The sequence below is a fragment of the Dipodomys ordii genome, unplaced genomic scaffold, assembly GCF_000151885.1.
Source record: "Dipodomys ordii isolate 6190 unplaced genomic scaffold, Dord_2.0 Scaffold23, whole genome shotgun sequence".
NCBI lineage: Eukaryota > Metazoa > Chordata > Mammalia > Rodentia > Heteromyidae > Dipodomys > Dipodomys ordii.
This window is the reverse complement of record NW_012267239.1, coordinates 1,475,527-1,488,755: the sequence shown is the minus strand read 5'-3', so window position 1 is coordinate 1,488,755 and position 13,229 is coordinate 1,475,527. Positions and strand designations below refer to the sequence as shown.

The window sequence follows — 13,229 nt, the reverse complement described above, 5'->3', positions numbered from 1 at the left end:
AAGGCTCTACCACTTGAGTCATAGCTCCACTTCTGGCTTTTTGATTCACTGGAGATAAAGAATCTCATAGACTGTCCTGTTGGGCTGGCTTGGATAGCAATCCTCAGATCCCAACCTCCTGAACAGCCAGGATTACTAGCTTCTAAGCATCAAATGGACAGCCTGGCACTGGTGGCTTACACTTGTAATCCATCCTACTCAGGAGGATGAGATCTGAGCACCACAATTGGAAGCCAGCCTGGGCAGGAAAACCTATGAGACTCTGATTTCCAATTAAATACCCAAAAAGCTGGAAGTAGAGCTGGAGTTAGGAATCTCTTGAGTTTGTCTGCCTGGATTGGCTTCAAACCTTGATCCTCAGATCTCAGCCTCCTGAGTAGCTAGGATTATAGGCACGAACTATCTACCCTCACTTGAAGCAAAACCACTTCTAAGCAAAGAGTGTTCGTTGGAGAGCCTTATTCCAGTGGTTTTGAGGTTTTGTCTATGTTGAGTATAGTCAATAGCAGTAGACTGTATGTACTTGAAAATGGCTAAGAGACTGAGGTGGGAGGATTTAGAGTTCAAGGCCAGCTTGAGCTAAATGGCAGGATACTTTCTAAAAAAAGATAAACATGTGAGGTAACAAATATATGAATTTAGCTCAGTTTAGCCATTGTGTACATATTTCAACACATTCTAATAAATATATGGAATTTTAATTTGTCAATTAATAATAACTAAAGCTCTCAAACAGTAGATAGTAATATAAAGCTTGAACTAAACATCTTATATCCAAGTGAAGCTTACCTGTAGAATGAATTGACTTCCAGGCTCTTCCAAAGAAATACATGGAAAAACTGGCTTTGGTAGCTCATGCCTATAATCCTAGCTACTCAGGAGGCTGAGATCAAGGCCAGCCTAGACAAAATAAAGTTTGTAAGATTGCGTCTCAGTTGATGAAAAGAAAAGCTGGGTGCAATAGTGTATTTAAGAGGAAGTCACATCTCAGGCTGGCTTGGAGGAGAAAGTAAACTCTTATTTGAAATATAACAGAAGCAAGAAGGGATGGGGCTATAGCTCAAGTGGTAAAGCACCTGCCTTGAAAGTGCAAGGCCCAGAGTTCAAACACAGTAACTACCACTACACCACATACACACAGACACACATACACACAGACACACACACACACATACACACACACACATACACACACAAACACACAAAAATACTATGAGGAAAAGGTACAATTTTCAGTTCTAGAAGAAAGAAGTTTGAAGTTGCAGGTGAATAGAATTTCTTACCACAAAGAAGATGTTGTCATCAGTGATAGATTTGTTAGGTCTGAATCTGCCATAGCCACAGTTTTGGGGTTGATCTATGGAGGTTACACTTCAAGTTTTACACTGAAGAAAAACAACTCTTATTTTGGATTTAAAGGCTATAAATCCAGTTAGGTTAAGGAGGTCTCAGAAGATAAAAAATTCATAAATATTAACCGTGTACACTTAGAATAATCTTGAAACTATCACTTTAAAGAAATATACAGGCTGTCTGGTCAAGTCTTTTATTTTACAATTGGGGAAACTGAGGCTTATGGGGAGAAAGTGATTTTTCTAAAACCAAGCCATTTGGCTTGCTTCACTTTGCTAAGGCTGGCACTTAGGAATTTGAGGTGAGGACAAGGGATCCTGTGTGTGTGTGTGTGTGTGTGTGTGTGTGTGTGTATTAAACTCAGGGCCTGGGCACTGCCCCTGAGATTTTTGCTCCAGGCTAGTGCTCTACAACTTGAACCTCAAAACCACTTCTGGCCTTTTGGTGGATAATTGAGATAAGAGTCTCACAGACTTTGCTGTCCATGGTTGCCTCCAAACTGGATCCCCTGATCTCAGCCTCTTGAGTAGCTAGGATTACAGGCGTGAGCTGCAGGTGCCCAGCTGGGATCCTTGTTTTTGTTTTTAAAATCACATGTATAACCTTGAGCAAACCATTTGTATTTAGATGATATAAAAATGTGAGTGATAATTAACTACTCTACTAGGTTGGGCTGCTCATTAATTAAGGGTGCAATTAGAAAGAGTCACAATGGCTTTCTGAGAGGTATGGCTTAGGTCATACCTCTGGTCTCTGTAGGGGTGCTTATGCTATGCCTTGAAATTCACTTCCCACATGGTGCAGGGGGTAGATCTGTGTACCCCAGAAAGATGTAAGGTGCAGAACACCAGGAAGCTACATTACCATTATCATCCTCTCAGAATCTTGGGCTATGAGAGCTGGCGTTTATTTTTATTTTTGGTTCAGGTCTTGGTGTTTAAACTCATGGCCTGGCTCTATCCCTGAGCTCTTTTTTTTCTCTCAAGACTAGTACTTCATTACTTGAGCTGCAGCTCCACTTCCAGATTTTTGGTGGTTAATTAGAGATAAGTATCTCATGGGCTTTCCTGCTTGGCATTGAACTATTATCTCAGCCTCCTGAGGAGCTAGGATTACAGGTGTGAACCACCAGCACCTGGCAATACCTATTTTTTAAAAAATGAATAAATAAAACAAATTAGATAGGTGTGGTGGCTCATGGCTATAATCCTAGCTACTCAGGAAATGGAGATCAGCAGGATCATAGTTCCTGGCCATCCTGAACAAAAAGTTTTTGAGACCACCATGACACATGTATGTTGTACGAGCTACATGGGAAGTATAAACAGGGGACCATGATTCTGGTTAGCCTGGATATAATGTGAGGATCTATCTCAAAAATAGCCAGAGAAGTTGTGTGTGTTGACTCAGGCCTATAATCCTAGCTAACTTGGGAGTCTCAGCAACAGAATTCCTGCCTAGCAAGCATGAAGACCTGAGTTCAAAACTCAGTATTATATATTTTTTTTCATCACTAGTATGGAAACCAAGTTCAGGAAAATGCTTTAGCACTAAATTGTATTTTCAATCTCTCCTAAGTATCTTTTTTCTTTTTGGGGTACTGAGAATTAAACCTAGATCCTTGAACATTTTAGGCAAATGTGATACCAGTTGAGCCCTATCCTCTATCCTCTTGCTTTTACATTTATTTGTTTATTTTCAGATAGGGCTTCCTAATAACATTGCATAGTCTGGCCTGTAGCCATAATCCTTTCCCTCTGTTTCCTGAGTGGCAAGGATTACAGGTGTGTGCCACCACATCGGACACTAAGTATCTCTTGTACCCATCTTCCTTTCTCTGATATCTTAATTTAATTAATTAATGTTTTACCAGTCCTAGGGCTTGAACTCAAGGCCTGAGCACTGTCCCTGAGCTTATTTTTTGTTCAATTGCTTGAGCCACAATTCCACTTCTGCTTTTTTTTTTTTGTTGTTGTTAGTCGTGAGGCTTGAATTCTGGGCCTGGGCGCTGTCCCTCAGCTCTTCAGCTCAAAGCAAGCACTCTACCACTTGATCCTCAGTGCCACTTCCAGTTTTCTGGTGTTTTATTGGAGATAAGAGTCTCACAGACTTTTCCTGCCTGGGCTAGCTTTGAACCGTGATTCTCAGATCTCAGCCTCTTGAGTAGCTAGATTACAGGCGTGAGCCACTGATACCTGGCATCTCTTCTCTGTTTTAAACTTTTTTTTAAAACCCTAGTCTGATATATTATTTCTTGCCTGGGTTGCTATAAAATTATATTCAACAAATGTTTGTTGATGAATAAATGAAAGCGTGTGGAAAAGGTAGGAGACTTACATACTAGCTTAGCAATTCACAAGGACCTGGTAGAGCTTGTGCTGAAGATCTTACCTATTAACTCCTTGAAATGTACCTTTGTTCTGTCAACTGAAAAGTGAGAGCATTGGACTAGATGATCTTTATGACTCCCTCTATAGCTCCAATCATCTGTGGTTTACGTTATTTGCAAACACTTCCCAGCAGATGACAAAGATAATCAGAAGAGGAGGCCTTTACAATTTATCTCATAAAGCTTTAGATGAAACCATAAAATTATTTACAGATATAAAGTCTAAAGAAAGACAGAATCATACCACCACCTCGATCAACTCTGGAAAAATTTTCATCATCCCATAAAGAATCTTGTACCTGAAATCTTCTACCTGAGGTTAGGCTGTGGTGGTTCACATCTGTAATCCTAGCTACTTGAGAGGCAGAGATGAGGGTGAAGGTGGGGAGGATTAAGATTTGAGGCTAACCCAGGCACTCTCCCACCTCAAAAAATAGCAAGACTCCATTTTAACAAATAAACCCAGGATAACCCCTATAATAATAATCCCAGCTACATAGACGGTATGGTTATAAGGATTGAAGTCTGAGGCCAGATCAGACAAAAAACCATGAGACATTATCTGAAAAATAAAGCAAAAAAGGGCTGGGGGTAGCAAATACAAGGCCCTAAAAAGAAGAACTCCTATGCAGTCACTAATAATGCATTTTCTATAGATTTGCCTGTGCTGCACACTGGCAGAGAAAACCAATCATGCCTATAATCATGGTAACAATATGTGGTTCTTTATAATTGGCTTCTTCACTTCATATTGTTTTCAAGGTTCATTCATGTTGTAGCATTGATTTGCACGCCATCCCTTTTTATGAATGCATGAACAGTGATGATTCCATTCCATTTTATGACCATCCATATGGAAAGCTATTCATTCATAAAAAGATGTCCAATTGATAAACAACTGTTGCCCAGTGTATATTTCTTCTTTATGTTTATTTCTTTTTTTTGGATAGCATAAAAAAATCTAACTAGTTTAAAATAGTAGTTATTATGGCATTGATCTGAAGTCTCTTGATGCAAAGTTTTTTTTCTTTCATATTATTGGCCATTTATTTTTATTTTATTTTATTATTTATTTATTTATTTATTTTTTGGGTCTGGTCATGGAGCCTGAACTCTTGGCCTGGGCTCTGTCCCTCAGCTCTTCAGCTCAAGGCTAGCACTCTACCACTTGAGCCACAGTGCCACTTCCGGCTTTTTTTCTTTTTGCTTATGTGATGCTGAGGAATCGAACCCAGGGCCTCATGCATGCAAGGCAAGCGCTCTACCACTGAGCCACCTTCCAAGCCCTTTATTAATTATTATTATTATTATTGTTATTGTGAAAATACTGTACAGAGGGGTTACAATTACATGGGCAAGATAATGAGTACATTTCTTTCATATATATATATATATATTTATTTCCGGTCGTGGGGCCTGAACTCTGGGCCTGGGCACTGTCCCTCAGCTCTTCAGCTCAAGGCTAGCGCTCTACCACTTGAGCCACAGCGCCACTTCCGGCTTTTTTCTTTTTTCTTATCTGGTGCTGAGAAATCGAACCCAGGGCCTCATGCATGCAAGGCAGGCGCTCTACCACTGAGCCACCTTCCCAGCCCCAATGAGTACATTTCTTATCAAGCATTGTAGCCTCCTCCTTTGTTTCCCCTTCCCATTCCTTCCCATCCTTCCCCCCCCACCCAATCTTCCCCGCCCCGCCCCCCTGCACCAAAGTTGTAAAGTTTGTTTTCGACCTAACGACTTGTACATCTCATTGTTGCAATGGGATTATTGGCCATTTATATACCTTTGGTGAAGTATCCATTTGGGTCTTGTGCCACTTCAAATGAGTTATTTGTTTTTATTTTGAGTTGTAGGTGTTCTTCATATGATATGTGAATAAGATATATATCAAGAATCAGCCAGTTATATGACTTGCATATTTTTCTCCATTTCTATGACTACTTTTTTGAACTTTATTGAGAACTTTCTCTTTGTAATCCCAGTCTTTCAGCTAGATCATAAATCTTTTAGGTGAGAGCCTTGAGAGTCTTTTCAACCTGGAAAAAATTAGGTCAAGTAAGCAAGTCAGGCTCAGAGAGCAAAGGGTACATGTTTTCTCGCATCAGTGCAAGTTAGATCTAAATTATAAACATCTAGGAAAACATGTACAGAGTCATATGAATATATGCACGGCCATGTTAACTGAAGTGTGGTATATGCAGGGAAGGATTGAAGTAGTGAAGCTTCTTTGAACAAAATTTAACAAAGTGAACACCAAATTCCAGCTGCATCAAGTTGGCGTTGGGGAGAGGAAGTCAAGGGGATGGGGCAGGGGTCAGACAAATGGGGAGAGGAAAGGTTTTCAAAATGCAGTCATAGTATTCAATGCACAGATGTGAAAATGGAACGAGGTAAATTGGGGGGAATGGGTGGGACTGGGTAGGAGAAAAATGAATGAGGTGAATTGGTGAAGATGCTTTGTGCTCACAAACTGAATTGAAACCCCTTTGTGCAACTACTTAAAGATAATAAAAAGTCTCTTCAAACAGACACACATCACCATCACTATCATAATCATCGTTAGTATTCAATTACAAAAGAATCGTGTTTTGTCTCTAGCTCTTTTTTAACCTGTATCTTATAATATAAATACTTTCTTATGAAGTAAGTATTCATAGTACACTTTATATCCACAGTTTATTTCTTCACATCTCTATCCTCTCGGGAAGGATAAGTTGGAGAACATAGCAGGATTTTGGAAGGCAAACAAAACTTGAGTCCTCCTTTTTGGAAGTTAGATCTAAAATGCACTGGGATATGACAAATTATATAGGATTCTTGATACACGCAGTGAGACCAAAAGAGGATACTCCCAGGAAAGAAACACAAAGGTGCAATGCCTAAGTACCTCTTCATATTTATATGAAATAATATTCACACTGAAATAAACTCCAAGATATGGAAACAAAAGACTACTTATTTTGTCACTTTTTGATGATTCTCTCTTCTTTTTCTTATGCATGTTGTATTCATGTGTACATCTTCAGAAGGGTTTGGAGGAGGGCACAGAACTGGAGGGAAAAAGGGTGAAAAAGCATAGCAGTGGAGCTCTCTGGACACTGATGGATATGAACTATACAACTCATAAGTGGAGATGGGAAGGAGGGACTGGGAAAGAATGAGAGAACAGATGACAGTGTAAGATAGGAAATGGACTCATTACCTGACTGGTGCAATTGTAATCCTTCTGTACATCATCTCTCTAAAACCAATAAAGTAAATTAACTTAAAAAAAAGCCGAGGTTCTAGAGGCACCGCTGAGAACCTACTTCTTTTCCAGGGCTGCGAGGGCTGATGCTGTCTGTCATGATGGCCTCTCTCATGAGCTCCCTGACCTCCATCTTCAACAGTGCCAGCACCCTCTTCACCATGGACATCTACACCAAGATCCGGAAGAAAGCATCCGAGAAAGAGCTCATGATTGCGGGAAGGTAAGCGCAGCTTCTTCTTGCCATGAACCATCAGATATGTCATAAGAGCTTGTTAGATTATCTCCAGGAATTATTAGGACCTGAAGTAAAACTCAGCTGTAGTTCACTTAGAAATTCTCCTTGAGGACCAAGAATGAGAAGACAATAATAGTTTTTTTTTCTGTTGTTGTTGTTGGTCGTGGGCCTTGAACTGTGGGCCTGGGTGCTGTCCCTTAGCTCCTCAGCTCAAGGCTAGAGCTCAGCTTTTCAATTTTCTAAGATAGGGTCTTGTGACATTGCTCAGGTTGGCTTCAAACTCACAATCCTTCTACCTCAGCCTCCTAAGCACTGGGATGACAGAAGTATACCACTGGTGTTGTGGTTTTTGTCATGGTTGTTGTTGATAGTCTATTGTGCTGTTTTGATTTCAGGTTGTTCATTCTCTTGCTGATTGCCATTAGCATTGCCTGGGTTCCGATCGTGCAGTCAGCTCAAAGTGGACAGCTCTTTGATTATATCCAGTCCATCACCAGTTACTTGGGACCCCCCATTGCGGCCGTCTTCCTGCTTGCTATTTTCTGCAAGAGAGTCAATGAGCCAGTAGGTACCATTCTCATATGTCCAGAAAGGTCAGTCTACCACAGAAATTCCTCTGGAGGTTTGCATACTCTCTGGGGGAGGATTCTCTCTCCTAGAGACCTTTTTTTATTCTTTTATTTTGGTGCCAGCATTGAGGCTAACCCTTAGCTTTCTTTCTTTCTTTCTTTCTTTTTTTTTGGTGCCAGCATTGAGGCTAACCCTTAGCTTTCTGCAGAAGGTTGGTATTCTACCACTTGAACCACAGCTCCATTTCTGGTTTATTGTTGGTTAATGGAAGGTAAGAGTCTGATGAACTTTCCTGTCTTGGCTGGCTTTGAATATTGATCCTTAGATCTCAGCCTCTTGAGTAGCTAGGATTACAGGTGTGAGCCACTGGCACTTGGCTTTCCTAGCTATCATAAGCATACATAAATGTGTGTCTAAAACTTTGCAGGAGAAATCATTGAGGAACAGTGGGGGTGCTCCAAGTTGGAGTGAACCCCCGCCCAGAGTTAGTAATGGATTTATTTTCTCTCTGATGCTCCTGTTGTATTAGCTATTATACATTTTCTATCCAGTTTTGGTGATTCTGGCCTGAGTCCAAACTTCCTGATGGCTCAGTGGTGAACTTGGCTTTGCTAGCCAGCACTTCTCCAGGTCTAGTGAAAGACACAGTCCTTGTGCTTGAGCACTTTATCTGGGAAAGGAAGTAAGATAGAAAGCCAGGGAGTCATAACATGTGACACAAAATGTACGGAGGAATGGCTGTATGTCCAAACTGGCAGGGGAAGCTTCTGAGGGGCCATAGGACTGAAGAGAGATTTAAAGTTGGAGCAGAGAGAGAGAATTCAAGGCAGAGAGAACAGCCTAGCCCAAATGTGGAAATGGAGGAATAAAAATAAGGTGAGGGGCTTGTAAGGAATAATGCTACTTGACTTGAGAGGGAGTAGATGTGCATGAATAAGGAAGGACATATCTGGAAAGGCAGGTCAAGGTTAAAGGAAAGCCAGGTTGAAACATTTGGGTAAAAAAAGAGCACAGGTTTTTGTTTTTTTTCCTTCAAATGTGAAAATTAGATATAAATTTTACACATATAGGAACACATATATAGGGTCATACACGTATATACACAAACAAATTGACTAAAGTATGGTTTACAGGGGAGGATTGCAAGGATGTAACTCCTATAACCAATGAATACTCCTACAATGTGTGTTGTGTATGTTGCGGGGTGGGTCTAGAAGGAAGGCAGACAAATGGAGAGAGGAAGAGTAAGTGAATACAGTCATAATATTCATGATAACTTTTTTCCCTGTTGGTTGTGGGGCTTGAATTCAGGGCCTGGGCACTGTCCCTGAGCCTCTTTGTGCTCAAGGCTAGCACTCTACCACTTGAGCCACAGTGCCACTTCCAGTCATAATATTCAATATAGATATATGAAATGGAACCAGGGAACTTGAGGGGAGGGGAGGGAGGGGGTTGGAGAGATGAGGGAGAATGGTGAAAGGGCAACATTGATCAAGATGCTTTGTGTTCATACACAGACATGTTGGATTGAAGCCCTGTGTATGACGACTTAAGGATAATAAAACAAAAAAAGAAGAATTTGGGTCAACAGCAGGGTGTGGTTGCATGTTTCCAAAAGGGATATTTAGTAACATCCGGTAACACATTTGTTATATTTCTGATAATGCTATAAATGTCTAATGGGTAGGGGATGTGGCTGTACTGAGCATCCTAAAGAGCAAAGGATGACACTCCCAAAGAATTAGCCAGTCCAAATATAATGCTATGTAGGGGAACTCTGGGCTCCATTCTCCAGAGTACAGCAAGTAGATTGCAGGGAGAATCTTGGGACAGGTCAGGCACTGACCGAGTCTTAGGGAAAATGTCAAAGGCTTTCAGGTTTCTCTAGACCCTCTTCAGGATAAAGACTAAAGGAATAAAAAAAGGTTAATTTCCAAAACAGAAAGGATCCAGGTGCCAGTGGCTCATGCCTGTAATCCTAGCTACTTAGGAAGCTAAGATCTGAGGGTTGCAGTTCAAAGCCAGCCTGGGCAGGAAAGTCTATGATACTCTTATCTCCACTAAAACCACACACACACACACACACACACACACACACACACACACACACATATGTGCATGCACACATGCACATATACCCCTTCCTCCAAGCCTGAAATGGAGCTGTGGCTCAAGGGGTAGAGTGTTAGCCCTGAGCTAAAGAAGCTCAGGGACAGTGTACAGGCCGAGTTCAAAGCCCAGGATCAGCACAAAAACAAACACACAAATAAGAGAAAAAAAGAAAAAAGCCAGCAATGCTGGCTCTGGTTAGTAATCTTAGCTGCTTAGGAGGCTGAAATCTAAAGATGGCAGCTAGTGGTTCAAAGCCAGCCCGGGCAGGAAAGTCTGCGAGACTCTTAACTCCAATTAACCACCAGAAAACTGGAAATGGAGCTGTGGCTCAAGTAGTAGAGTGCTTGGCTTGAGCAGAAAAGCTCATGGGGGCTGGGAATGTGGCTTAGTGGTAGAGTGCTTGCCTAGCACTCATGAAACCCTGGATTTGATTCTTCAGTACCACATACACAGAAAAAGACAGAAATGATGCGGTGGCTTAAGTGGTAGAGTGCTAGCATTGAGCAAGAGAAGCTCAGAGACAGTGCCCAGCCCCAGAGTCCAAGCCCCAGGACTGGCAAAAAAAGAGAAAAGCTCATGGACAGCACCCAAGCTCTGAGTTCAAGGCCCACAATGGATTAAAAAAAGGAAATCCTTAACAAAGTTTATTGATACTATTCAAATCAAGTGAAATCAAGGTTTTATTGGAAGGAAATAACTATACAAGGTTGAATTCAAGAAGTTCTATTTTTCCTTATTACTTCAAAATGTTAGACTCTCTTTGTGTGTGTGTATCAGTTTGTGTATGTGCTGAGAGTAGGGTTTGAACTCAAGGCCTCTTGTTCTCAATGATATTTTGACTCTGCCATTTTGATTTGAGAATGGCCTGGAGCCTATTCCCCTCTTCTAATTCATTCCTTTGCCGCTGTCCTAAGGAATGTTAGAATGCCCAGCTGTTTGTGGATTGGGCATTAGTTCACGCAAGGGTTTCATTCACAGGGAGCCTTTTGGGGACTGATGCTTGGATTTCTGATTGGGATCGCCCGGATGATAACTGAGTTTGCCTATGGAACCGGGAGCTGCATGGAACCCAGCAACTGCCCCACGATTATCTGTGGGGTACACTACTTGTACTTTGCCATTCTCCTCTTTGTCATCTGCATCATCACTGTCTTGGTCATCTCCTTCCTCACCAAGCCCATTCCAGATGTGCATGTGAGTATCCACGTTGGAGACTTTTCCTGCTCATCTCTCACGTTCAGGCTGTGACACAGCTGGCTGGCTTTGGCTCCATGAGACCATCACACAGTTACATGTTCAACGAGGTGTCTTCTTGTCATTTGTTTCACATAAATGAGTGCAGGGCAGGAAACAGGGCATGCCAACCAGGCAGCATTAGGCATGTGGAAGTCTTCACAATCCAGGGCTCTAGCAAGGGGCTAGTCTTTGGATCCAGCACAGGCACACTGGAATGAGATCTCATTGGTAGACAAACTCTTCTGGCTCTGTGTGTGTGTGTGTGCGTAATACTGGGGTTTGAACTCGGGGACTTGAGCTTGTTAAGCAAGAACTCTACCACATGAGCTACACAGCAGTGTTTCTTGTGAATGTGCCATTGTCAAAGTTCCCACAGATCCTAGAAAGGGACCATGTTGTCAGGAACTGGTACCATACACCTGTAATCCTAGCTACTCAGGAGGCTGAGATATGAGGATTGTGGTTCAAAGCTAGCCCAGGCAGGAAAGTCCATGAGACTCTTGCCTTCAATTAACTATCAAAAAAGCTGGAAGTAGACCTGTGGCTCTTGTGGTAGAGCGAAAAACACCCCAAACCCCAAAACCATTCCAAAAGCTCAGGGACAGTGCCTAGGCTCTGAGTTCAAGCCCCAGGACTGGTGTGTGTGTGTGTGTGTGTGTGTGTGTGTGCACCCATGTGCTTACACACACACACACACACACACACACAAGATAGAGACTATGTCTACAACACTCACTATTCTCAGGGAAATCTGAAGTATGAAAACTTCCTACTCTTTCTCTTCCTCCTCTTTCTTCTCCTCCTCCTCCTCCTCTCTCTCCTCTACCTCCTCCCCAAGTTCTCCCTCCTCCCTCTCCCCTCTCCTCTTCATCTTCCTTCTCCTTCTTTTGTGCCAGTGCTGGGGCTAGAACCCAGGTCTTTTTTCACTCAAGGTTGGATTCTACAATGTGGGCGCCACAGCCCCACTTTGGACTTTTGGTGTTTAATTGGAAATAAGAGTCTCATGGACTTTACTGCCCCAGCTGACTTCAAACCATGATCCACAAATCTCATGCTCCTAAGTAGCTAGGATTGTAGGGGTGAGCCAATGGCACTTAGCTTTGACTTACTTTTTAACTCTTTTTTCCCCAGTTAAGCCACCAAACAGTGGCTTTACTGAATTCTGACATTTTCTTATGGTATGTATTGGACTATTATCTATTGCTATGAGAGACTACCACAGGCTGGATAAGTTATGAACAAAAATATTATTTGGCTCACTGAGCTGGAAGCTGGGAAGTCCAGTATTAAGAGGCTGTGCCTGGTATGGGGCTTTTTGCAGCATCGAGAGAGGGAAGGTGAGAGAGAGAGATAGAACTTACCAGAAAAGCTCTTCCATAATCATAGCATAATTGCACTGTTGAAGGCAGAACCTTCATGAAATAATTACTTCTTAGGGATCCCACTGTCAAAATGGCAGCCCATTTCAACAAGAGTTCATGAGGGGATATTGAAAGCATAGCACAATATCAGTTGAATTAGAATTTTGAGTATACTTCTTTCACTCTAGATAATCCAGTGGATTAGGCTTCTTTCATAGCCATACCAGTCCAAGTAAGCACATAGTCTGATAACCCAATATAGATGGCTTTTTGGTGTAAGTCTTGGAGCTTGAATTCAGGGCCTGGGCTCTGACCCTGAGCTTTTTTGTTCCAAGTTAGTGCTCCACCACTTGAACCATAGTGCTACTTCTGGGTTTTTAGGTGGGTAATTGGTGATAAAAGTCTTTTGGACTTTTCTGTCCTGGCCGCCTTTGAACCGCCGAGATCCTCAGATCTCAGGCTCCTGAGTAGTAAGGATTATAGACGTGAGCTACCAGAACTTGGCTCATCTCACCTTGCTTTTCTTTTCTTTTCCTTTTTTTCCTGTTCTTTTTAAAAAAATGATTTCCAAGGGAACAGAGCTAGCAAGTTAATCCAAAGTCATATTTATTTTTTTTGGGGGGGGGTTCGGTCATGGAGCCTGAACTCTGGGCCTGGGCGCTGTCCCTCAGCTCTTCAGCTCAAGGCTAGCACTCTACCACTTGAGCCACAGCACCACTTCCG

At 42.0% G+C, this 13,229-nt stretch overlaps 1 protein-coding gene across 1 annotated transcript in view; it reads left to right on the top strand.

Annotated features, from left to right (window-relative positions):
* The window catches only part of Slc5a1 (solute carrier family 5 (sodium/glucose cotransporter), member 1), a 68,141-nt gene that overhangs the window by 48,924 nt on the left and 5,988 nt on the right, over positions 1-13,229 (top strand). Inside the window, exons 11-13 of the mRNA XM_013014251.1 lie at positions 7,062-7,212; positions 7,623-7,791; positions 10,888-11,103. Of these exons, the coding sequence (XP_012869705.1) occupies positions 7,062-7,212; positions 7,623-7,791; positions 10,888-11,103 (536 nt within the window). The remainder of the gene's footprint in view (positions 1-7,061; positions 7,213-7,622; positions 7,792-10,887; positions 11,104-13,229) is intronic.